The sequence below is a fragment of the Urocampus carinirostris genome, chromosome 17, assembly GCF_059441175.1.
Source record: "Urocampus carinirostris isolate Australia breed hairy pipefish chromosome 17, RoL_Ucar_1.0, whole genome shotgun sequence".
NCBI lineage: Eukaryota > Metazoa > Chordata > Actinopteri > Syngnathiformes > Syngnathidae > Urocampus > Urocampus carinirostris.
The window spans coordinates 17,564,550-17,590,711 of record NC_142365.1 but is presented as its reverse complement, the minus strand read 5'-3'; the positions used below and the strand labels follow the sequence as shown (position 1 = coordinate 17,590,711).

The 26,162-nt window shown below is 39.8% G+C and overlaps 1 protein-coding gene across 3 annotated transcripts; it reads left to right on the top strand.

Annotated features, from left to right (window-relative positions):
• Positions 1-861: 861 nt before the first annotated feature.
• On the top strand, positions 862-25,220 carry tmprss2 (transmembrane serine protease 2). Of its 3 annotated transcripts, none has more exons than XM_088321523.1 (15): positions 862-1,089; positions 2,080-2,120; positions 5,302-5,347; positions 6,581-6,737; positions 8,598-8,690; positions 10,400-10,516; positions 13,202-13,331; positions 13,406-13,522; positions 13,647-13,687; positions 15,098-15,269; positions 16,434-16,600; positions 18,111-18,206; positions 21,902-22,044; positions 23,125-23,277; positions 25,083-25,220. In XM_088321523.1, the coding sequence occupies exons 3-15, from the start codon at positions 5,321-5,323 to the stop codon at positions 25,089-25,091; spliced, it is 1,422 nt and encodes a 473-aa protein (XP_088177649.1). In that variant the 5' UTR covers positions 862-1,089; positions 2,080-2,120; positions 5,302-5,320; the 3' UTR covers positions 25,092-25,220. The 3 variants fall into 3 exon arrangements, with proteins under 3 accessions (XP_088177649.1, XP_088177648.1, XP_088177650.1); XM_088321522.1 differs by having other exon boundaries at positions 2,077-2,120; XM_088321524.1 differs by lacking the exon at positions 2,080-2,120.
• The last annotated feature ends 942 nt before the right edge of the window (positions 25,221-26,162 follow it).

The window sequence follows — 26,162 nt, the reverse complement described above, 5'->3', positions numbered from 1 at the left end:
AAAAACACTGCACTAGCTAGTGTGATTTAACTGCCAATCTGCCATGATTTTGTTAAATGTGGATGGATAAGCCTCCCTCAGGTCCTTTCCTCACATGGTTGATCTGTGCCTTGCCATAACTGTATTTATTTTCTAATTTTATTTGTAGTATCATTTATTTTGTTTTTATTTTACTTTAAACCTTTTCTATGTCTGTGTATTTGGTTATCTGTCTTGTTGGGTGTGGAAAATAGGAGGATTTTGTATGGTATGTGTATGGTTTTATATAACTCTGAGTGTCAAAGAGAAGAAAAAGTAAGTAAATAGCTGGGAAGAAAAGGAAAAGACGTGAAAACCTAGAATACTTTAAAAAAAATGGAGGGGGGGGTCCTTTTAACTGGTATATAACCAATAATCCTGATCATGATGAACTAAATGAATTAATCGCAAAAAAAAAAATCCATTGTACTAAATTATAAAAGCAATTTTAAGTCAAGTAACTCAAAATCTCTGAAAAACGCACAACACAATATGTCACAATTAAAGTGACTTTTCAACAAATAAGATTTACATTTAATAAAAGTAAATTGTGAAACATCATTCCTGAAAAAAAATTCTATTTACTCAGAACATTTTAAATCAACAACACGGAATCACAATAGGAAAAAAAGTGTGTCGCAGGGAATCGGCTCTTTATTGTTCGGGAGTCAGCTCAAAGCGCCGTTTTGTACTTAAACAACACACAATCAACTCGCGCGAATGACTTTCCGTCATCTTCACGACGCATGCGCATGTTGACTACGTGACGTCAAAAGAAAACAAAACCTTTTTTGAGTCATCTTCGTAGCATGTCGTCACGTATCCCCAAAAATGTGTACATACTTAAAATTACTCAAATGAAATGAAACTGAACACCTTTTTGATTTATTTTTGCACATGAGGAATATTTAAACACGCAAATCAATTCTTCAATACAATGCTTCTTTGCTGAAAACTAATCCGAGCGCCATGTTTGGACTAGTTTTCAAGCAATCTAAAGAAAATGAAAAACTATTTGGGAGATTTCTCCTTGAAAGAAATGCACCGAAATACACCTTGCTTCTTTCCCAGGTACTGTGAGTGTTTTTTGTTTCATAAAATGTTTGTAAAAGTATGACTTTGCTATTATCTACAACAGGGGTCGGGAACCTTTTTGACTCAAAGAGCCATAAAAGCAAAAAATATTAATTTTATTTTGGGAAAGAGCCACACCATATATTATGAGACAAATTTACTAAATTGCTAAACCCGCGCCCCAGACAAAAGCTTAGCCTTCAGCACATTTATTTTTGATGATTTGATAAAAATTATGAAAAGAGAATAATGCCAGAGCCCCTGTCCCAAAATCAACAAACATACCATTTTAAACTTGTCTCTTTCTTGCAATCACTCAAGATCGGTTAAACTCCTTTCGACCCTTTTTTTCACACATATTGGTTTCAAAACCAGATGCAAGCAGTTATTGTGTAAAAACGTCACAACATTCTGCAAATAGGGAGCCTGATGAGCTCACTTTTGGCGCAGACGGCGTAGAGCGAGAGATGGGAGGGAGTGCTTGCACTTTTTGCATAGCTCCACCCATCCCTCCCACTCACCCAATCAAATGACTAAGTTCTCTTCCGGTGTTTTGGCGTATTTACAGTTCTGTGGATTCATCATAAGGTATCTGAACACTGAACACAGATTATATAGTGAACTTTTATATAAAGGATTCTTTAGCGTTGTACAGCCAAAACGAGTTTTTTTTTTTTTTTTTTTCTTTTTTTTTTTTTTTTTTTTTTGGTGTGACACCTTGACTGTAAATTGTAGTGGAAAACGTGCCCTATATATACTGCGAAGTAATACTGCATTATTTAGCTTTGTTTTGGCTTTGCGTGTACCTGAATAGGATAGACCACACAAGTTTTGAACAAGATGGAGAATTTTTGCATGCAATCAAATTTGTCTCTGAGCCACAGATACTCATAGAAAGAGCCATATATGGCTCGCGAGCCATAGGTTCCCGACCCCTGATCTACAAGGACGCATCTCCCATTGTTTTCCCTTTTCTGTTGTCAGTAGGGCTCGGTGATCCTGAAAATTTTGGTGTCAATCCGATTCAGGTAAATAAAGGGTAGTATCGCTTGATACTAATACTTTTAACTTTTAATAAATCATTAATAACTAACTAGCATTACATTTTATATATATATATATATATATATATATACACTGTATATATACTGTATATACAGTGAACAAAATGAGTATTTGAACACCCTGCTATTTTTGCTATTTTGCTATTTCTCGCACTTAAAAATCATGGAGAGATCTGAAATTTTCATCGTAGGTGCATGTCCACTGTGAGAGAGACAAACTAAAAAGAAAACTCTAGAAATCACAATGCATGAAGACCCAGCCAAGACCCATCTTTAATGCTCTGACTGAGGCAAGGAGGTTGTTCCCCAAAATCTCAAAATACACAGCCCCAGTCATCCTCTCTTTAATGCAGTGCACCCGTACTGTCCCATGGGCAGAAAAACACCCCCAAAGTATGATGATACCACCCCCTTGCTTCACAGTAGGGATGTTCTTCAGATTGTACTCATCATTCTTCTTGAGCAAACACGCTTAGTGGGATAAGGACCAAAAATTTCTATTTTGGTCTTATCTGACCACAAAACTTTCTTTTGACTCTTAAGTATCATCCAAATGATCATATGCAAATTTAAGACGGGCTTTGACATGTTCTGGTTTAATCAGGCGAACCTTTCGTGCAATGCATGATTTCAAATCACGACGTCTTAGTGTATTACCTACAGTAACCTTGGAAACGGTGGTCGCCGCTCTTTTCAGGTCATTCACCAACTCCTGCCGTGTAGTCCCGGGCTGATTCCTCACCTCTCTTAGAATCAGTGAGACCCCATGAGGTGATATCTTCCATGGGGCTCCACTCCGATTGAGATCGACCGTCTATTTAACTTTTTCCATTTTCTAATGATTACTCCAACAGTAGACCTTTTTTCACCAAGCTGCTTGGAAATTCCAGCCTTCCGGAGGTGTACAATTTTATCTTTGGACAGCTCTTTGGTCTTGGCCATGTTACAAGTTAAAGTCTTACTGATTTTATGGGGTGGAAAGGTGTCCGTATGCAGCTAACGACCTCAAACATGTGCATCTGATTCAGGATGATACGTGGATGGCAGGTGGACTCCTAATGGGCAGACTAACTGGTCTTTCTGGGTCAGAATTCTAGATGAAACACAGGTGTTAAAATACTTATTTGAAGCCGTATCACACAAATAAATTGTTAAAAAAAACATGCATTGTTATTTCTGGATTTTTCTTTTTAGTTTATCTCTCACAGTGGACATGCACCTACGATTAAAATTTTAGACCCCTCATTTATTTCTAGAAAAGAGCAAATAAATCTAACAATGTCAACATGACCACTATAGCACAATTTTGGAAAAATACATTTAGAATATTCAAACAATACAATGTAAAAAAAACTACACAAAAATGTAACATGAAACAGTTTTACAGAGCAAAGGTCAAGAGTCAAACCCCAAAAACAGCAACGTAACAATACACAATACAAATACCGTATGTCATCAAGACAACTAAGATACCTTCCAATTTTACAATAGTTTGAAAATAAAGTCAGCGGTACAAATACAATCTAAACACTGTTAGATCCCTTTTGTAAGTTATAAGGTATGTATAATCTAATGACCCCCTGACAACATTATGATAGTACTGGGTAAAATGGGATGACAGTATCAATCACTGGACAATAGTATTGATCCGATAACAGTACTTGTACGGTACCAATTATACAGATAATTGGATCGATCCGCCTACTCTTAGTAGCCAGCTAAATATTACCAGGACTTCAATCCTTTGTGTTGCTCCTGGTGTCTTGAACATTTGCTGAATATAAAAAGCGATGTCAGTTTAAAGTATTAAGTAATGTGAAAATAAGTCATTCGGAATGTTTTAACAGTAGCTGAAATGAGTGTTTTCTGGTGCCACTTTTCAATATACATTGGGAATTATAGGATGAACAAGCGTTAGCTTGTAGTATTGGGCGCGTTACTGTAACTAATTAGTTACAGTTACTAGTTAGGCCATTTAAAAATCTATCTATCTATCTATCTATCTATCTATCTATCTATCTATCTATCTATCTATCTATCTATCTATCTATCTATCTATCTATCTATCTATCTATCTATCTATCTATCTATCTATCTATCTATCTATCTATCTATCTATCTATCTATCTATCTATCTATCTATCTATCTATCTATCTATCTATCTATATTCGCATATAAGCCAACTCCCTAAAAGTGCTTTGAAATAGCCACATAATAAAAACAAATAGAAGAAGAGGTGTACACAAACCTGTGGAAGCACTGAAGCCTTGATATTTTTTGGCTTAAGCAATATTGAGAGCTTGCAAACGAACACTTTGCCGATCCACTCCATATCCCTTTTGTCTTCCAACGATTTCCTTCTTCATTACTGGGTACTTTTTCTCCAGGCATGAATTATTGCAAAAATAATTTTACAAATAAAAAGAACAAAATCCAGCACACTTCTACTGTAACTCCTGTGCTAAATTTGCCCCATTAAGTTTTTTTTCTGTACAAGCCACGCCCCCTCCCCATATGCTGCCTACCATTTACTAGTGACACACAATCAAATATGCGCATATTACCTGACCCCTGATTTAAGCATTAATTGGTGTTGAATTGGCTTGGATGCGAGTACATACGGTAGAGAGAATATCTGCATGAGGAGAATTTCAGCTTTCTCGTACTCTGAGCTTGAGATGGCACCACCATAACTGTATTCAGTTGTACTTTGTAGGTGGTTATAAACATGCCCTTCCATTTTCCCTGTTGGATCAAGGGTTATATGTAAGAATATGAATGATGCTGAAACCTTTAGCAATCAGTTACTTAATTTATTGATAACACATTACAGTATTTGATACCGGGAAAAGTAGTTACGTTCTAGGAATGTTTTCCTTTGAAACACGTTAGTCCAAACACTGTAAGCTTGTATATACAGTAGAAAAAATACGTGGGGGAGGAGGAGCTACGGCTCTCGCTTACTTTCTCTGCGTTAAATATAAAGTAGAACAGGAGGATGCAGAAAGACTGGAGAATTTAAGATCACAAGGTATGTAATGTGTATGTTGTGTGTAAAATATGTGAGGGGACATATTTCTTTGTAGTAGTTTATTTTAACTACGTATTTTCAACTCAATACTAATAATTACTGTTGATTTCCAGACTTCCTTAAATAATTTCTATGACCAGTTTTGCCATGTATAACCAGGTAAGTGTTTCTTTTTTTTTTAACATTTCATCTCAGGGTACAGCGCCTTGCAAAAGTATTGGCCACGGAACCTTTTGACTTATTGCCATATTATAGGTTTCAAACATATAAATTAAAAAACAAAATGTTTCCTAAGAATTAACAACACATGGGACAAATTCATTTAACATTTGATAGTGTGCTAACATAAAAAACATTGAAAAGTCTGCGTTGCAATAATACTATGCGCAGGTTGTCCGTCAGCTGTGTATGCCTGCAGGTCCTCCAGTGTGATCATGGGTCTCTTGGTTGCTTGTCTGATTAGTTTTCTCCTAGCTTGGACTGAAAGTTTAGGGAGACAGCCAGGTCAGTTTGAAGTGGTTTTATCCTCTTTCCATTTTGATTTTATTGGTTTCACAGTGCTCCGGGAGATGGGTAATGTTGCAAAATCTTCTCGTATCCCATTCTTGCTTTGAACATTTCCACAACGTTGTGTTTTTGGGTGATAATGCTGTCTATTGCGGCATGGCGGATGGGTGGTTAACACGCGCCACCACAATGCGGAAGTTCATTGTTAGAGTCCAGCTACTGCAGCTTCCCCTTGTGGATTTTGCATGTTGTCCCCGTGCCTGCGTCGGTTTCCTCCCACATTCCAAAAGCATACATGTCAGGTTAATTGGCCAGTCCAAATTGTCCCTCGGTGTGAATGAGCAAGTGTTATGTCTGCCTTTGTGTGCCCTGCGACTGGCTGGCAACCAGTTCAGGGCGCCCCTGCCCACTGCCAGAAGATGGCTGGGATGGACTCCATTACCCCCCGCGACCCTACTGATGATAAGCGGTGCAGATGATGGATGGATGCTGTCTGTTCTACAGTGCTTTCACAGGTCCCTGAACCCAACACAGGTGCGTTTAAACTAAGAACTAATGACACATAGCTGCACTCTGTCATTGTTAGTCATAAAGATTGACATTGGATCTTTCAGAAGTCATCATGGAAGCTTTTTCGTCTGTTAGCTGAGAGAACAGGGGGCCAAATATTTGTGCAACACCTTCTTTTCAGTTTTTTCATTGTAAATATAAGATATAACGTTGGAATCATTTAGTTTCATATGTTGTTGATTCTTAGAAAATGTTTTGAGTTTGAAGCCTGAAATGTGTGGATATGACAAAAAGTTCTTAGGGGTGATGGCGCGCCAATACTTTGCTCGGCAATGTAAATATGTGCACTTATGACATGACACTATCGGCTTTCAGCACGGGGATAGTAGACCACCACCATTTGCCCCGCAGCAAGGAATCCATCCCCACCAACCACAATTATATCCAAGCTACTTGCCTTTTGTTCCGGTACCCATCAACACCCACCAATCAACAAGACCATCTCCCCAACAAAATATCCCAGGAAAAACAGGTACCATTAAACATTGATTTAAGGACCCAACTATTCTGTAGTTAAAAAGTTTACTTGTGTAACTTTTTGCTGCTCTGCATCATGTTTGATGTCTGATACAAATACCTAATTCCATAGCTGTCAACCCCAGCATATTTCTCCCCTTATTAATTATAGCAATCCCAGCATTAAGCGATAATAAACCTTACAAATACAACGCGGCACCTATTTACTCACAGAAAGCCGAAAACTATTTAGAACACCGCTTCATTATTGTATAGATTCCGATATAGCTTTTGCTTTAAAGCCCCAGTGTGTAATATTTGACCACTAGATGGCTCTGCATTGTTAATGCGAACTAAAACCAGTGCCACAGAGCACTGGGTAGTTGAAAGGTGCCGGACAAACATGGCAGCGATTTCTAGGTAGGGATTCCATGAGGTAAAGGAAATACAAATTACTCGACTTATGCTTTTTATAAAAAATGAACATGTCATGATTACCGATGTGATTCACCTGTGCCCGCTTATTTGGTGCCAACCGCCGCGGGTTCTGATTGGCTCTCTGTCATTGTTTGAACCCAGTCCTGTCAATCCCCTGTTGTCAGTCCATCTGCGAATCTCCGTCTATACGTGGCAAACCTTTTTCGACCCTGACTCCCATCTGTCCCGTTCTTGCTCCCGTCTGTCTCCGGCTATGTCCCTTTTTGTCCCCGACTTCGTCTACTCTCCCGTTCTGGCTTACGACTCGATTCCGACCCCGACCACGTTTTTGCTCTCCTGTCCCGGCTACCGACCCGGTTCTTCCGTCCCTGACACCGCCATCGCTCGCTACGGAAGATCCATTTCCGCATTCGGAGCACAATCGGAGTACGAGAGCGACTCGCTTCCCGCGTCCAGCGAACATCGGATCGCGGGCGCTGCCCTTCCTTTCTCTTTCAATAAAACTTGTGGTGAACGTAACGCAAGTGGGTCCTGTTTCCGCTCTGGTCCTAAAAGAACAGTGGTATGATAATGTATTTTTGCCTGTCGTTCAAATCCATGTGTTTTTTTTTTTCCTGAATGAAAGTTTTTATCGGTACCACTAGTATGCACTAAATATTACACATGGCCCACTGCTTCTATTGAACAGGCATTTTTAGCCCTAGATCGAATAAATACATAATAAGAAATAAGACAGGATTGGCTTGAGCTTCAGCATTAGCTTCGCTGGAGATAGAAAAGAACATCTTGATGGAACTGAAACGCACGGATAATCTATACAACGAGAGTCATTGAAATCGTCTTGAGGAAAGGAAGAAAAATGTTTTTGCTCAAATACATTTTTTAGGAAAATAGGTCTAAATTCCTAAATAATATTGCAATCTTATGAGGAGAGGTATGACTGATCATTTTATATACGTAAATGGTCTTCATTTATATAACGCTTTTCAAGTCACTGAAGACCTCACCCATTCACACATACACTCACACACCAATAGCGGCGTCAACCTTGCAAGGCAACTACCTGCTTATTAAGGGGTTGGTGAACATAGTTCTGCAGAGTCTTGCCCGAGGACACTTTGCCGATAAACTTGGGGGGAGCTGCAAATCGAACCTGGGACCTCTCCGTCCCGAGACGAGCACTTTAACTCCTGAGCTACTGCCGCTGTGTCACAGTTGTAGCTGAAATAAATGTTCAAGGCTATAAAATAGCTATGGAGAGTTTGGACTTAGCACTACGAAAGGCAAATGCAAGACCCGCCCCTGGTGGAACTGTTTTAACCAGTTTTAAAGGTTTACAATTGACATTTGTACTTATCTACAGGTATGAGTACTTTGAGTCATCAAATTTCTTGATATTTACTCACTGACGTAACCTTACATTTTTTTGTCTTCACAGGAGGAATCAGTTGTCCCAGAAAACGTATCCTGTACTTGTCCATTTGGGTTGGTGTTGTTCTGGTGGTGCTCACCCTCCTACTGTGGTACTTCTGTGAGTCTGCTTAATACTTCCAGACTGTAAATATCAAAATTAATTCAAATGCAGCATCAGTTTCATTACAAATAAATGATAATAAGCAAATACAGTTATATTACTGTAAAAGACTAAAATACGCTACTTTTTTAAACATGTCTTATATAATGATGCGATCAATTTATGGATCAAGTTGGGTGTTTGGCCTCTTAGTAAAAAGTCCTGATAACACTAGCCCATGGGCCAGATAAGGTCCACCAACGGATTAGATCCGACCTGCAATAACAAACTGAGAAAAGCACAAAAGAAAAATAAAACCTATGTAAAACAATGATCTGCAGTTTTAAATATGTCTACTGGATGTCGCCAAAAACAGGTGCCACTCCCAAAGCAAACCACCCACTGTAGCTTTATTACCTGACTACCATTTATCAACCAGAGAACATTGAGGTAACACCCATTCTGACATTGATTTATTTACAATTAAAGACACGGATGCGCCGTTTGAGGTAATATGATTGCACCCATGTGTGGATGTCAGTCTTAAACATCATTAAATGTTTTAATAGTGATTTGCTACAAAACTGCACTTTTCATCCACAGCGATTGGACATATCGGTTAGTACCTGGATTAAAAAAATTCAGAATTAAAAAAATAGCACTTTGCAAAAGTCTGAAGACGCTTTAGCTGCTTTCTATTACAGATTTAAAATCTAACTGGAAAGTTCCCAGATTTAGGAAAACATTTTCATGAAAAATAAACAGCAGAAAAAATACTCTTAAATCACTAAATCAACCATTCAAATAATTTGCATTTAAATTAGTGTTTGTGTGATATTTTTCATCACTTTCCTGTTTGAGTTAAATAAACTGTAGTGGTAATAAAATCAACTGTCATTTTAGAGTCAAGAACACATTCCTGACTCTTTCTGGGAGATTGATACAGAGGAGGGGATTCCCAGCCCCCTCGCTCAACCCAACTGATGTGTTGGGAGTCGTTAGGTGACCAAACCCCCCAATTTCAACCCCTAATGCCGAGCGCCAAGCAGGGAGGCAATGAGTACCAATGTTGTAAGTCTTAGGTATGACTCGGCCGAGGCTTGAACCAGCAACCTACCAGTCTCGGAGCGGGCGCCCTACCCCCAAGGCCACCGAGCTAAATCTTAGCGAAGGAAAAAAATTGAGCAAAAAAACCTCAATAATCGTTTACATTTTACACTCCTGGAACTAAATCGTTATTTAATTTTGAGCCTCCAGAAGGGCCCCAGCCCTACAGTTAAGGCACACCTTTTATGCAAATAATTTACCTGTCTAGCCCCTTTAAGATATTTTTTTTCTACTATATGGCACCTAAGCTAAAATGAGTTTGACATGTAATCCATATATACATATTACTAATATTACTAATAAAACTTCAATGTAAGCAGATATTCACTAATGCACGCAGAAATCAATTAAGCAGTGTTCCCCTGATCCCTTTTCTGACTGTCAGAGATATGAAACACAAATACACACTATAGTCGTGATTATTTAAATAATGAGAAAACTTAAGTTATATTGATTAACTATGCATTTATACATAATTAAAAACGGTATGTTGTTCCTACTACAAGTTTATGAGACTCTGGTAGTACCAATTAAACCCAGGCTGTCCGCCAGATTTTCCTATACTATGGTAAACACTGCGAAAGTGCCTATTCTAATTCTTTATTTTTGTCTATATGCAGTATACTACCGGTGTGCCGTGGGCAAGTTATGCAAGTATACCGGCCAATGCATAAAAATCGAGCAGTTGTGTGATGGCATCAAGGACTGTTCAGACGGAGAAGACGAGTCCAACTGTTGTAAAAACATTCACACACCCCCAGACACACAAATTGTACAACCATTTTCTTGAGCAAAATAACATTTGTACCCTTTTTCAACAGTAGGTCTGCAACTAACGAGTATTTTAATAGTCGACTAGTCACCCAATCATATAAGGATTAGTTAATATTCGGATAATTATAAGTTGTTTTTTTTTAATTAGCATGAAGTTAATTGGATTATGTAACATATGATAATAAACATAAGATACATGGATTCAATGAAAAGTACATCATTTATTGAACATAATATCAGTGTCTGAAACTCATGACAGAAAGTTAGCGGACACCAGGGCAGACAACTCTGAAAAGTTGCCTGCCCCATTTTTCATAACTTGATGCACAATGAGACAACTAATCGCAAAAGAAAAAAAAAACATTGTTGCAAAGTATTAAGGATTGATCATCAGAATATATAACAGAACAGCTCTTTAAAATTAGGTCTATTATAAATCTAGTTATAACATTGATTGTATGTATATGACATCGCTGTTTTCCATCTGCCATCAGTATGTACCTGTATTTACTCATCTTCATTCATGCAATATTCGCGTCGTCTGCTACAAGCCACGTGAACTCCTATTTCCACGATACTTTTAATGTATGTTTACTTTTTATAGCGTCATCAATTTTGTTATCTTCTTTTGAATGTTTCTTCTGGGGCTGAGGTTTTGGCTAGATTCCTAACCACTTCTCCATTTTTCTTGTGTTCTCTGTGCGTCTACTTTGGAAAATGATATGCAAATGCACGACCTTATAAAGCTCGGGAAAGTCCGGAAGCATGAAGTTAGTTAGTTAGTTAGGCTTCTGATTGGCTGCCGAGTATGCAAATTGCCTAACGAACCGAAATTCCGAAATTCCTAAACCCAACGAAGATTTCAAAATCGGAATGAAGCAAACGTTAAATAAATAAATTAAAAATAAAAAGGAAAGATTGTTTTTTCTTTTCTTGAAAAAGTTGTCGGCCACCCTGGAAGAGATGTTGTGTAAGTTGTACGCCCGACGTAAAAGATGCCCGCTTCGGGCGTCTGGGCAGACGTTATTTCAGACACTGATAATATGTATTTGTACAAAAATGCAATGCAATTTTTTAAACCACTGTTCTTGATAAGTAGAGATGTAAATCCATAAATAAACATCTATCCATTTTTTTAGGCAAAGGCACATAATTAATTAATTAAAATCAACATTTTTCATCCCTTTAAACCAAAAACAGGCAAATTAGCAAAGACAAATAAATGTTCATTTTGTGAAGTACATTTAGTGGCCAACCACAAAGTCTAACCTAAGTACTGTTTACAAAAGTACTATTCTCAACAGTTTTAATAACTGACGTTCTGTTCTTCGGACTTCATGCATTTAATTTGAAATGTTTGTCAGGCACAGTCTGGCACAACGCTGAAGCTCTCTTGTATAGCAAAGTATACATGTATAAAATGTACAATGCATGTCATCAGAAGCGTGTTGTCCTGAATCTTACTTATATTTTACCGATGCGAGTCAGTCTCCATTTTGTTCAAAAGTTCGACGTGCTCTTTAAATGTTCATGCGTCACCAATCTACAGCTATGATTCACAAGCTCTGCTTTGCAAACGTTGCAAGTAGTCTTTTTATTCTCCGTATTCAGGCTGAAATGCTCCCAATCTTTAGAAGTTTTGGTATGCGTACTTGATAATGACACAGACATTTCTTACTTTTGGCTATTGCACATGCTTGATTTTCAGCAGATATGCTAATTATGTAGAGATGCCTTGTCAACAATAGACATCAATGTATTTCATCGCCAGCTATTTCTACTGTGCATGGAAAAGTTTTTGCCCCATTCCTGATTGTGTGTTTTTTGCATATTATCACTCAAAGATTTCTGATCATTGAACCAGTTTGAATATCACACTGAGACAACCCAAGGACATACAAAACGCAGTTGTTAAATGTTGATTCAATTTGTTATGGCACAAAAAAAAATCAAATGCTATCTGGCCCGATGTGAAAAAGTAATTGTCCCCTGAAACTAATAGAGTTGGACAGCGATAACATAAATCAAATGTTTGCATAACTGGTAACAGGTCTTTCAAAATGCGGTGGAAGATGATGTTTGGTCAATGTGAGATGACTATTTGACAGTGGTTTTCACCTGGTAACACACCCATTGAAGCTATTTTTGGCCAGTGTATTTCTCATGAACACTGACCTTAACTGAGGCTGCTGAGGACAACCTTCTGTGGTTGGCTGAACAATGAATTCTGCGTTTACCAGAAGATCCTTAAGGATAACGTCCGGCCATCTGGTTCTGGAGTACCCCAAATTTCTCCACAGTGTTGTTAAAGACTCATTACCAATTATCAGAAATGTTTGATTTTAGTTATCGCTGCCAAAGGTGGCCCAGCTGGCTATTAGGCTGAGTTGGCAGCTATTTTTTTCACATAGGGCCAGATAAGTTTAGATTTTATATTTCTATTATATTATATTATATTTCAAAACTGCGTTTTGTACTTCCTTTGGTTGTCTCTGGGTAATAATAAATTTGTCTGATGATCTAAAACCTTTGTATGTGATAATTATCCAAAAACAGATAAATCAGATACGGGGAAAATACTTTTACACCGCACTGTATTATCGATTTCTTTGACAACGTGAGCTAATTGTTGCAGCCCTATTCAACAGTTCGCCTTCACGGGAACGACTTCCTCTTGGAAACGTTCTCAACAAGCCGGCAATCGTGGTTTCCTGTGTGCGGTGACGGTTGGGACGAAGACTTTGGGAAATCGGTGTGTGAGCAAATGGGCTATGAGAGGTAAGAGAGGGTATTGGTGATGGACTGTGCATGTTGTGTTTTTTTAATTGTATCTTTTTGGCTTGTTCTTTCAGGAAGGATTATTTGACACACAAGCGAATGAACTCAAGTTCGTTATTGCCGAAAGGATACATGAAGCTGATGCCTAAAAGCAATCATACATCACCTGTACTGTCACAACTAGTTTACAGGTTTGTCCTCTGGTCGCATTACTAGTTACCATGACTGGTATTTCGCCAATGTTATCACTTCTTTCTTATCAATAAATGTAGTTTTCACTAAACATTAGAAAAAAGTACTCTGATCTTTTTGCAGTCAGAGTTGTGAAGACAGATTCGTCATGCTTCGTTGTCTGGGTAAGCTAATAATGTCCCTTATCAACCCTCTATATAACTGTGTCTCAACTAAGGCTAATATAAAATCCGCAGAGAGGCACTTATTTAATTTTACTCTAAATCTATTCTTAATCTAATGTATTTAACCTAAACTACTATAGTTGTTTGTTTTTCATCTGTTTGTGTGTTTGTAAGTCATTTATAGGCTCCTAAAAGACTGAAATAATTTTCTTGAAAATTTCAACATCTGTACTTTAGTCCTCTTTGAGTATCTTTAGCAAGGTTTAATGGGGCGGCAGTAGCTCAGGAGGTAGAGCGATCGTTTTAGGATTAAGGGATCCCAGTTCGAATCCCGGCTTGTCCGTGTTACATGCCGAAGTGTCCTTGGGTAAGACACTGAACCCCCAATACCCCCAATAAGCAGGTTAGCAGCCTTACATGGCTGCACAGATCATGGCCGCTATTGGGAAATGTGAAGCACAATGTAAAGCGCTTTGGGAAGTCATTGACTTGAAAAGCGCTATATAAATGCAGATCATTTCATTTCATTTCATTTCATTAATGTCAACGCACCCTCAATAAATATCAACAAAATCCATACACAACTGCTTTGGTGGGGTTTCTGGCCATCCACCGACCACTCCAAGCAGCCCAATCCAATCTTCTATTCTAAACAACAACTTAATTAATGAAATTTTTTCCTTTTATGTACAACTTTCAACAAACTATGGGCCCACAACATTATACTTTCTAAATGCAATTATATAAAAAAATATTGGTCAACTTCCAACGCAACTCAACATTTTAAGTTATTATGCACTAAACAACCCTTCAAATCGAATTGTTTTGTTCGGAAAAAATAACTAAATATTGAAACTTTGGTCACAGCATGTAATTTTTTCAATAAAGCATTTTTTTCGGGATGATACCAATGACCATCCATCCATTATCTGCACTGCTTATCCTCAGTAGGGTCTCAGGGGTCCTGGAGCCCATCCCAGCTATCTTCTGGCAGTGGGCAGGGGACACCCTGAACTGGTTGACAGCCAGTCACAGGGCTCACATAGACTGACAACTTTCTCGCTCATTTACACCTAGGGACGATTTCGATTGGCCATTTGAGCTGACAGGCATTTTTTGGGGAATGTGGGAGGAAAATGGAATGCCCGGAGGAAACCCATGCAAGCACAGGAAGAACATGCAAACTCCACACAGGAAGCCTGGTTGCTGGATTTGATCCCATGACCTCAGAAGCGTGCTGCGGACGCGCTAACCACTCATTCACCAAATCTTATTAGATAAATAAATAACCGAATACCCCTCCTCATTACTTAAAGAAGTTGAGTTGTTTTGTTTGGATTCATTTCGACTCAAGATTGTGAGACTTACGATTTGAGGGGAACATATACTGTACTTTTTCCCTTTCTTTAGTGTGTGGAGAGGGTGGTGCACCTGTCAAGAGTCGCATTGTCGGAGGCACCAATGCTAAAAATACTGTGTGGCCATGGCAAGTCAGTCTCCAGACTGTTGGTCAAAAACATCTTTGTGGAGGCTCCATCATCAGCAAGTCCTGGGTCCTGTCTGCTGCGCATTGCTTCTATGAGTAAAGTTTTGACTTGACTTTCTTAAGAATAGCAATAAAGGAGTACGGTACATCTCCTTATGAGCTTAATTCATTCAGGATCGTGCTCTTAGCTCAAACTGCACGTGCAACGAGCAAAATTTACCGATATGAAATAATTAAAAACTGATTGGTCCTGTCCTCCCAAAAAACAAACGGTGACCCTTAAATAGCTATAAATAAAATCTTCCTAATCATTAAAAACACATTCCAATAGTAAATTAATATAAAATAATAGTCATAAGATAAACAAGATAACAGTAACAAAGTAAAATGTGTGTGCATTATGAGCACTTAAAATGGAGAGAGTCACCGTAACCTCTAAACGTATGTTTTCCCTGTATCTGATGTCTTTTTTTATCTTTTCACATTGTTCATGCCATATAACAATTTTTAACGGGGAAATTCTTGTTTTAATAAAAAACGATCTGGCCTTCAGATCCAGATCGTCTCAGTCAATGGTACCAGACAACAACATCGTAGATTGCAAATGTTGTCGCAAAATTCTACACAGTCTGTCTTGCTGTGAGTAAATAGGTGCCACGTTGTGTTTGGAAGGTTTGTCATCGCTTTATAAGGAGTATTTGCAATCATTAATAAGGGTAGCGATCGGCGGAGGTTGACTGGTATGAGATCGAGATCCTGTTGACGATACGGAAGCACTGACTGTACACTTTAAATGAAAGTTACTGTATCTTTAAATGAACATACCCAGAAAAAGAGTTTAAAGCACAATTTATTTGTTTTTTGCCTTCAGTAGTTTGCCTGCTCAAAGTGGACGAGCTCCCGGTCTGGAACCGGTCTCTAGTGGTAGCCTCTGGGACTGCTCGTGAACTGGATTTTCCTTTGCTAGCTAATTAGCCCTTATTAGCTATTGTCTTACTTGACATAGCCGCGCCTTTATCTTAGCTCGGCAAACATGCAACCGATTAAGCCAAAATACACTGACCAGACTAGCTCAAGTTGCGCTTTTTCAGTTAGCCTGGATTTTTTTAAACCACTATCATACACCCAGGTGTGGAACAATTGTACTCCCACTACCCCTGAAATCAGGACTTTAGCAGCAAGCGTGGTTAGACACAATACAATAGCACGAGTGTGGATGTGCCTTCAGCCTTTGTTTTTGATTATAATTTCTGGTTTCAGTTTGCCCAGACCATCAATGTGGACTGTCTACTTAGGGGATGTGAGCTTGTCAAAAATGAGATTTTATAGAGGCAACAAAATCGCCAAAGTCATCATTCATGAGAAATATGACTCAGAAACGCAAGAACATGACATTGCACTTCTGAAGCTGAGCACACCTCTAAAAAGTAAGTACCCTAAAGCAGTAAAACCAATACCTTGTTGGGTCAATAAGAGGCTTTTGTATACATCTTCCAACTTAAAGACTTGGATAAATCCAGTGGTGTGCTGTGGATTTAGATCTACGCCTATAGCTCCTTACCGAATTAGTGATATGTCTTTTGCTTACCAACCAGCCAGTTCTTGGAAGTAAAATTTAATTGGGAGAATTTGGGCAGTGACAGAAGTTCGCCCAGATATTTGACATTTTAGCCCAAACTGGCCAAAATTCGGACCGGGTTGGAATTGGGCTCATTTTAAAGATTTTACCTGTAGGCTGAAAGTGGCGTCAAACCCTTTTCCTGTTTGCGCAAAGCTTGCTCGCTTTGGAGTTGTACAAACTTTCGCTGTTAAATCCACATAACTGTGTTATTTCCTTGCTTCACATTTGTTGGTACTAACAATTTGGTAGAATACCACCCCCTGGCCACTAAGCCATTTACACTTTGAGAAACCTTCCGTTCAGACACTAACTCAAAATCTCATTAGCTACACGAACTGATTTATGGGGCAGAGCCTGCAAATATCTTCCTGAAGGCCTCAGGGAAGATTTCTAAACCTAGTAACAAGTAATGGCAGGTATGGTTACTGAACCTCAGTTATCTATTATTGGGTTGGTCAACTCATAAGTCAGGGTTAGATTCGGCGCATATTGAACATCCGTTGTGAAATAGGTCCCAGGTTTACCTTTGACTCAATCCCCAAATTTTTTTAAATGCAAATTTTTGGGATTTTTCTTTAAAACATCGTGACTTTAAATATGGTGTGGCATTTTCCTTTTTTTCAGAGCAGCACTAAGGAAAATGGCCAACTGCTATATTCCACAACTCATGTGCTCTAAGTACAAAACATTTGGAAACATTGCTCTCATAAACCCATTCGAAATTAGTGCATGTTTTTACTCAAATCATTTATTTGTGAACAACAGGAGCAAAACAAGAGGTTTACAGTACCTCATTCAGTATTTATAATGTACTCATGATATTTCAAAATTTTCACCCACAAAGCAAGTCTTCAATTCATACATAAAAATTGAACAGCTGTGGAAGTTACCTTTCAAAATGTCAGGTCGCTGGAGTTTTCTTTTATCCTCAAGGAATGATGATGGGGCGGCAGTAGCTCAGGAGGTAGAGCGATCGTTTTAGGATTAAGGGATCCCAGTTCGAATCCCAGTTCGAATCTCGGCTTGTCCGTGTTACATGTCGAAGTGTCCTTGGGTAAGACACTGAACCCCGAATACCCCCAATAAGCAGGTTAGCGCCTTACATGGCTGCACAGATCACGGCCGCTATTGGGAAATGTGAAGCACAATGTAAAGCGCTTTGGGAAGTCATTGACTTGAAAAGCGCTATATAAATGCAGATCATTTCATTTAATTTCATGATAAGTGAATGCAATATGGTCCGGTACCGCGGAAACCACGAATGATAACACTTAATGTCTCTTGAAACCTGACAAAATGTCATTTGAATCCAACAGTGTCAGTGAAGCCGGTGTGCTTGCCAAACTTTGGCATGAAACTCTCCGCTCGCCAGCCGGCTTGGATCACAGGGTGGGGAAACTTGAAATATTCTGGTAAGAGAAAAACGGCTATTTGAATGTATAGTGGGCCTAGAGTAGGGGAGGGAAATATTTCGGCAGCGGGCCGCATTCGGTTAAACATTTTAGCAAAAGGGCCCAGAAAAATAATTCTACTCATATATATTATATATAAATATATATGAAGAAAACAAGTATTTGAACACCCTGCTATTTTGCTATTTCTCCCACTGATCACGGAGGGGTCTGATATTTTCATCGCAGGTGCATGTCCACTGTGAGAGATAAAGTTAAAAAAAATACAGAAATCACAATGTGTGATTTTTTTTATGATTTATTTGTGTGCTATGGCTGCAAATAAGTATTTAAACACCTGAGAAAATGAATGGTAATATTTAGTACAGTAGCCTTTGTTTGCTATAACATAGGTCAAACGTTTCCTGTAGTCTTTCACCAGGTTTGCGCACACTGCAGGAGGGATCTTGGCCCACTCCTCCACACACATCTTCTCTAAATCAATCAGGTTTCTGGGCTGTCGCTGAGAAACACGGATTGGAGCTCCCCTAAAGATCTTCGATTGGGTTCAGGTTTGGAGACTGGCTGGGCCATGCTAGAACCTTAATATGCTTCTTACGGAGCAACTCTTTGGTTTTCCTGGCTGTGTGCTTCGGGTTGTTGTAGTGTCGGAACACCCAGCCACAACCCATCTTAATTGCTCTGACTGAGGGAAGGAGGTTGTTCCCCAAAATCTCACAATACACGACCCCAGTCATCCTCTCTTTAAAGGCAGTGCACTCGTCTTGTCCCATGTGCAGAAAAACACCCCCAAAGCATGATGCTAACCCACCCCCATGCTTCAGAGTAAGGATGGTGTTCTTCGGATTGTACTCTTCATTCTTCTTCCTCCAAACACGCTTAGTGGAATTATGACCAAAAAGTTCTATTTTAGTGTCATCTGACCACTAGAATTTCTCCCTTTACTCCTCTGTATCATCTAAATGGTCATATGAATACTTAAGACGGGCCTTGAAATGTGCTGGTTAAAGCAGGGGAACCTTTCGATTTCAAATCATGACATCTTAGTGTATTACCTACAGTAACATTAGGGGCCGGTCACACAGACATTTACGGCTGAATCACGGCCAGAAATTTCTGCCTTCGAGGCGGACGCTATTGGACGCATTGAGTTCGCCATTCAGACGAGATACAGCGGTGCTCAACACGAGGTCGGAAATTCGCGCGCGGGTGGCAGCGCGAAAAAGATTTGCGCTGCTCAGTTCTTCAGAGCGCGGGCACACAGACTTACACGAGCATATTGAGGCTGAACCACGACCCGAAACTTCTGGCCGTGAAGCAGATGCTGTTGGGCGCTGTTGGACGTTTTGACACCGCCATATAGACGAGATAGAGCAGTGCTTTACTCGCGGTCGGAAATTTTCACTTGGTTGGCCGCGTTCAAAACTTTTGAGCTGCTCAAAAGTTTGAGCACGTGTTAAACCGCGTGCCGCACACGTGGTCAACACGAAGTAATGACGCGGAAATGACGCGGAACGACGTGCTCTGGCCGCGGCCAGGGCGTGGTTACACATGGGTAGGACGGGAAATTTCAGTGGGTAATCGTGGGTGGAGCATGGTAATAGCATGTTCTGCGCCTGTATCGCGGTGTTATTACGTAAAATTAGCGTGTTACGCGTGTGACAGTCAAACGCCTTTCTCCGCGTATATACAGCGCGATTTGCCGAGGACACGTCATTTGTGCTCGTGACGTCAAGGGGGTGAACATGGATCCCCGTCAGCGTAGTTTCTCTTCATTTCGAATAAATCTTTCGGTGCATTCGTAGCAAGGCTTTAATTCTGGGACCTTAGCTTGGCCTTTTGGTTGAGAGTAGGAGTCCCGGCTCCTAAGCTTTGTAGCGTATTATGAACTGATCGATAATGGATAATGAATAAAGAAGATAGAACGATCACCCTTAAGACCCCCCCACCCCCCGTCAGCGTAGTGATCTCGTCATAATACATTTTCATTCATAGGCATTTCTTTTCAAGATAATAAAATAAAAATGATGCCATAGCTTGAAATCTAGATCTTCACGGGATTGTGTCTTGTGCGGTTATGATTGCTTACAGCCCAGTGCCGAGATTTGCTTCCCCTCGCTAATGCAACCACCTTTACCTCGTTTTATCTCACTTTTGGGGAATGTAATGGCGAACATATAACTAAAACCACATCGTCTTGCATTTGTTAGAAATGTAATACAACTTAATCCACTCCGTCTTTGTTTTTGTTGTGAACGTAATCGAACAGTAATGCACACCGTATATAAAATCCTCCCCCCCCCTCCTCGCGTGAACGCGCATTCTGCTGCGCTTCCAACGAAAGCGATCGTATTCTATATAAAACGCTTATTAAAACTACAAAGCGAGCTAATTATAACAATTGGGAGATCCTAGTCTATATAACGCGTTTATATAAACAATAAAGTGCGATCGTATTCTACAAAATGCGTCTGTTGACGTGGTTGAAAAAGTCACGCGAGGGGGTGGGGCTTTGTGGGTGTTGCTCAGGAGTCGGATTTGGGCACAACACCGGCTCGGGAGCTTTTATACCCGTGGTCCACACGAGAAAATGACGCAGAACAGCCGCAGTACCGCCAAAATCCATGCAGCGGCGCTGTATTTATGGCCTCCGAAAGGTCCATTCATTCCCAACGGGGCTGCAGTAGCATCCCGCGGCCACGCGGGGGCAGATATTGTGAGGGAATTACATTGTAGAAATGACGCGATGAGGAAGCGGAACAGTCGCCTGCGTCTGTTTTGCGGGCATACCACCGATGAACAGCGGGTTAGCCAATTTTGCGCATTTTCCATCCCGGGCAACCACGGGCAAAAAAAAAAAACGCAAAATTTTAGCCGTGATTCAGCCGCAAACGGCTGTGTGACCGGCCCCTTAGAAACGGTGGTCGTGTAGTTCCGAGCTGATTCCTCACCTTTCTTAGAATCATTGAGACCCCACAAGGTGATATCTTGCTTGGGGCTCCACTCCGATTGAGATTGACCGTCATGTTGAGCTTTCTTCATTTTCCAATGATTGCTCCAACAGTGTACCTTTTGTCACCAAGCTGCTCTCTAGCCCTTTCCTGCCTTGTGGAGATGTACAATTTTGTCTCTGGTGTCTTTGGACAGCTCTTTGGTCTTCGCCATGTTACAAATTAAAGTCTTACTGATTGTATGGAGTGGACACGTGTCTTTATGCAGCTAACGACCTCAAACAGGTGCATCTGATTCAGGATGACCCATGGACTTCTAATTGGGGGACTAACAGGTCTTTCATGGTCAGAATTCCAGATGATACACAGGTGTTAAAATACTTATTTGCAGCGGTATCACATGAATAGATTGTTAAAAAAATCATGCATTGTGATTTCTGGATTTTTTTTAATTTTTAGTTTATCTCACTCACAGTGGACATGCACCTACGATGAAAATTTCAGACCTCTTTATGATTTCTGAGTGGGAGAAATAGCAAAATAGCAGGTTGTTCAAATACTTATTTTCTTCATTATATATATATATATATATATATATATATATATATATATATATATATATATATATAGGCCTATTTGTTTCTATTAAAAAAAATCAATTTACCAAAAAATGGAGAGAGGTCTTTTTAGAAAAGGGTTCACCAAGATTTTGAGCGTTCAAGTGCATGTTTCAATTTTGTGCAGGCCGCCAACCAGACATATTGAATGAGGCAGAAGTGAGCATTTATAGCAGAGAGGAATGTAACAGGCCTTCAATCCTAAATGGAGCCATAACAAAAACCATGATTTGCGCCGGAAAACTAAGCGGGGGTGTCGATTCGTGTCAGGTGAGTTGGGATTTTTTGTTTTTGTCATTCCAAAACTGACAGCCTAAAAAAGTCCCAGGGTAGGAGTAAGATTAGGCATCGGTCCCATGCCCAGACCCGTCCCATCTCCACGGGTATTAAAGTTGGATCCAGGCAGAGCCGGACCAATTAACCTAATTTGCAGGACCGAGCCTGACGCAAACCTAAAATTTCACATTTTATTTGTAAGGATTCAGGAGTAGGAGAGGTTATTTATGATAACTAATCTGAGTCGGTCTTTTGTAACGTAATAGGTTAAACAAGACTGTTTAAACACTGACATCTTTTATATTTCTGTGTTTGCAGAGGTTACCCTAACCGACAATTTTCCATCATTGACAATTTTTTTCAAGACTTGACCAGAAAATTTCACAGCCGTCCGCCATTTTGACGGGTTGAAAATTGGGCCATAAACCACAGCCGCATGGAGTGTGATTTCATTCTCATCATCATTTTTTTTTATTAGTGTTGCCTTAAGTAAGAAAATACCTGTTTTAACAAATGCCAATCCAAACAAGAAAAAGATGAAAAAAGAAGAGTTTATTAGAACATGTCTAAGAAATGCACATACTTGCACGTGCCACACAGAGACCTTGACAGATGCTGCAATGATGACTTGAGCCAGAAGATGACCTTAGTGAGTAGAACATTTTCAAATTCCAGACATAACCTTTAATAATCAGATGTAAATAGAAAAGAATCAAGAACACAGAAAGTAGGTGGACCTGGGACGAGATTGAATAGTCTTGGAATTGTGCAAAATTCTGTAACCCGTGTGATTGATTTTTAAAAGGGGAGACGAAGCATTTACTGTAGGGTCTGCAAGAGATGAAGCGTGAAGATGTTTATTTTTTAAAAATGTTTTGATTTCTTCCAGTATTTCAGTTACAGTATCCACACTCCATTACTTTACTATACATTTTAATAAACATATATTAATTTTAGAAAGAGTCTGTGAGAGAGAGCCCTGGCCCTAACCCGAACGTAATGATGGACATGTTAGGCCTGACCAGGGTCAAAATTCAGCATGGACTCGGGCTTAACATCTTATCTCTATTGCAGGGTGACAGTGGCGGGCCTCTGGTGGTGAAAAATGCAGATGTGTGGTGGCTGGTAGGGGTCACTAGCTGGGGGTCCGGTTGTGGTGTGAGGAACAAACCGGGGGCTTACGTCAATGTGGCCTACTTCCTCGAATGGATATTCTGGCACATGCAGGTACTCTGACTCCATGCAGTCAAAAAAAGAGTTGGGTCAGAAAGAACCACACTTTTAAGAATAGATAGTTTTGTGAAGAACAGTAGTTGGCAACCACCAGGCTAAAACAAAGAAAAACCATAAAGTTTGGGTGCGCGCCAAACAGAGATTTACGGTAGAATATCAGTGTTTTTGAGTATTGATTGATCAGTCGACTGATACCGCTGACCACTATTACTTAGTAGTGGATGCAGCAGGAATCGAACCTTTATTGCGATGATGAGAACATCTAATCTTAACCAGTAGGCTGTCAGGATTGCAGATGACATAGGAAAAGGTGTTCGATTTGATCTCATCACACTATTTTTACTCAAGGCGCCATGTTGTAATGGAGCACATTGGGAAATAATTCAGCCACAGCAATGTTGTACAACGTAGTTCACGGTTCACAGATCCCTTAACCACCAGGGTCGCTGGGGCATCACTTCTCGTGGAATGTGTTGATATGGTCTCATTATCTCATCTCATTAGCTGCACGGCTTATCCTCAGTAGGGTCGCGGGGGTGCTGGAGCCCATCCCAGCAATCATCGGGCAGTGGGCAGGGGACACCCTGAACTGGTTGCCAGGCAATCGCAGGGCACACAGGGACAGACAACTCGCTCGCTCATTCACACCTAGGGACAATTTTGGACCGGCCAATCCACCTGAAATGCATGTCTTTGGAATGTGGGAGGAAAACCGGAGTGCAAGCACGGGGAGAACATACAAACTCCGCACAGTAAGTCCGGTAGCTGGATTTGAACCCACACAGGAGGTTCCCAAGACCTTAGAACTGTGCCGCACACGCGCTAACCACTGCGCGGCTGTGCTGCCTGTGTTGATATGGTACCGGGAATAAAATTAGTGTGATGATGAGATAAAATCAAATACCTTTTCCTATGTTATCTAGATCCATAGAGATCTAGTGAATACGCCGTGGATATAGGCTTAACATTATTAGTAGTAATGTTCTAGTTATCATTATTACTAATGTAATTATAGAGCCAGGCCACAAGAATGTTGTAAGAGATTGAACCGGTACGTGGTATGGAAAAGGTTGGGGACCACTGGCCTAGAACGTGTGTGTTAAACTCATGGCCTGCAGACCAAATAAGGGCCACCATAGCATTTTATGCGGCCCGTGAGACAATTGTGAGAAAAGGATGAGAAAAAAAGAGCTAAATTGCGTCAAAAACGACTTGCAGTTTTAAATATGACCACTAGATTTTGTCAAAGCCAGGCGCCACCCTCAAAGCACCCACTGTAGCTGTATTTGCTCACAATGAAACAATTAAGGAAACCCATGCCGATGTTAATTTATATAAAATACACAGACTCACATGTTAAGGCAGTACGAAATAATACAATTTAGTTTTTTCTCTTTATAGTCAACTTCTGACTCATGTTAGCTTGTTTATATAAAGTCAAACAACACAGAATCCTTGTAAAACACACGACACGAAGAAATGGAAATTAAACTTATGTAATTGTCTGAGTGACAACTAATAAACTGAAATACTAGAATAAACTTCAAATTCGTTACGTAGGAAGTCATTTGTAAAACACATTACCCCTGAAAAAGGCAGCAAATAGAAGCAAAAGAAATGATAATATACCAAACAAAATTTTTATTTTTTATGAATATTGACCAATTATTTTGTTTATTGATTTCATCATGATTCAATCGAGGCATTTTATTCAATGCATGTTATGGTTAGCATTAAAAGCAAAAAACATTGTTTTTTACACTTTGATTCACACATTTCTTATTTTTTTTCATAAACAGACGGAGTGATGACAATACGAGAGAACAGCAAAAACTGAAGTTTCTGCTTGGCATTTCCCTCCCAAAAATTGCACTACTGAATTGAATTATGTATGCTTTCTTTTGAACAAATGTAAATAAAGATTATTTTTGCTTGAATTCTTTCGCACAGTAAAGTCAAGATTAGGTCAGTAGTAAGGGTGGGCTATACTCGGAATTTCAGTCTTCCAGCCGATCCAAGTAAATACAGGGTAGTATTGATTAATACCGATCCAATACTGATACATTTTGCTTAAAAATGTCATGATCATTTCATAATTCACCCAACCCACCTTGCGCTCAGTCCATAATTGCTCTAAACATGTTTTCTATTTCATCAAAAACTACAATGCCAACTTTAATAGTAAACTGTACAAAAAATATGATACATATTTCTATTATAACTGTTTCAGAACAAAGGTCATGAGAGTTGAATCAAAAAAGGTGGCTAAGTAACAATACAAATATGATGTCGTCAACTCGACAACTATACTTTCCATTGCACAATATTCTGAAAACAAAATGAAAATTTGGCAAACCATACAATGTAAATCCCTGAGAGGGTTTGAAAAAATAAAATACTTCTACTGCAAAAACTGAGTCAAAAATCCCCAATGTTAGGGCCCGGTCACATAGCCTTTCACGGGCGATGCGAGGCTGAATCACGACCAGAAATTTCTGCCCGTGAAGCAGATGCTGTTGGACGCTTTGAGATCGCGATACAGAGGAGATACAGCCGTGCTTTACACGCGGCAAGAAATTCACACGCGGTTGGCCGCGCGAAAAAGTTTTGAGCTGCTCAAAACTTTGAGCACGTGTTAACCGCGGGCGGCACACGAGGTAATGACGCGGAACGACGTGCCCTGGCCATGGCCAGGGCGTGGTTACACATGGGTAGGACGGGAAATTTCAGCGGGTCATCGTGGGCAAAGCATGGTAATAGCATGTTCTGCGCCTGTATCGCGGTGTTATTACGTGAAATTAGCGTGTTACGCGTGTGACGGTCAAACGCCTTTCTCCGCGTATATACAGCGCGATTTGCCGAGCACACGTCAGTTGTGC

Excerpts from the sequence above, each read along its gene's own strand:
- tmprss2 (XM_088321524.1), top strand. The coding sequence starts at position 5,321 with ATGACCAGTTTTGCCATGTATAACCAG. Across the intron at positions 6,738-8,597 it reads AAATATCCCAGGAAAAACAG|GAGGAATCAGTTGTCCCAGA; the intron begins GTACCATTAAAC and ends TTGTCTTCACAG. Across the intron at positions 13,688-15,097 it reads CGTCATGCTTCGTTGTCTGG|TGTGTGGAGAGGGTGGTGCA; the intron begins GTAAGCTAATAA and ends CCCTTTCTTTAG.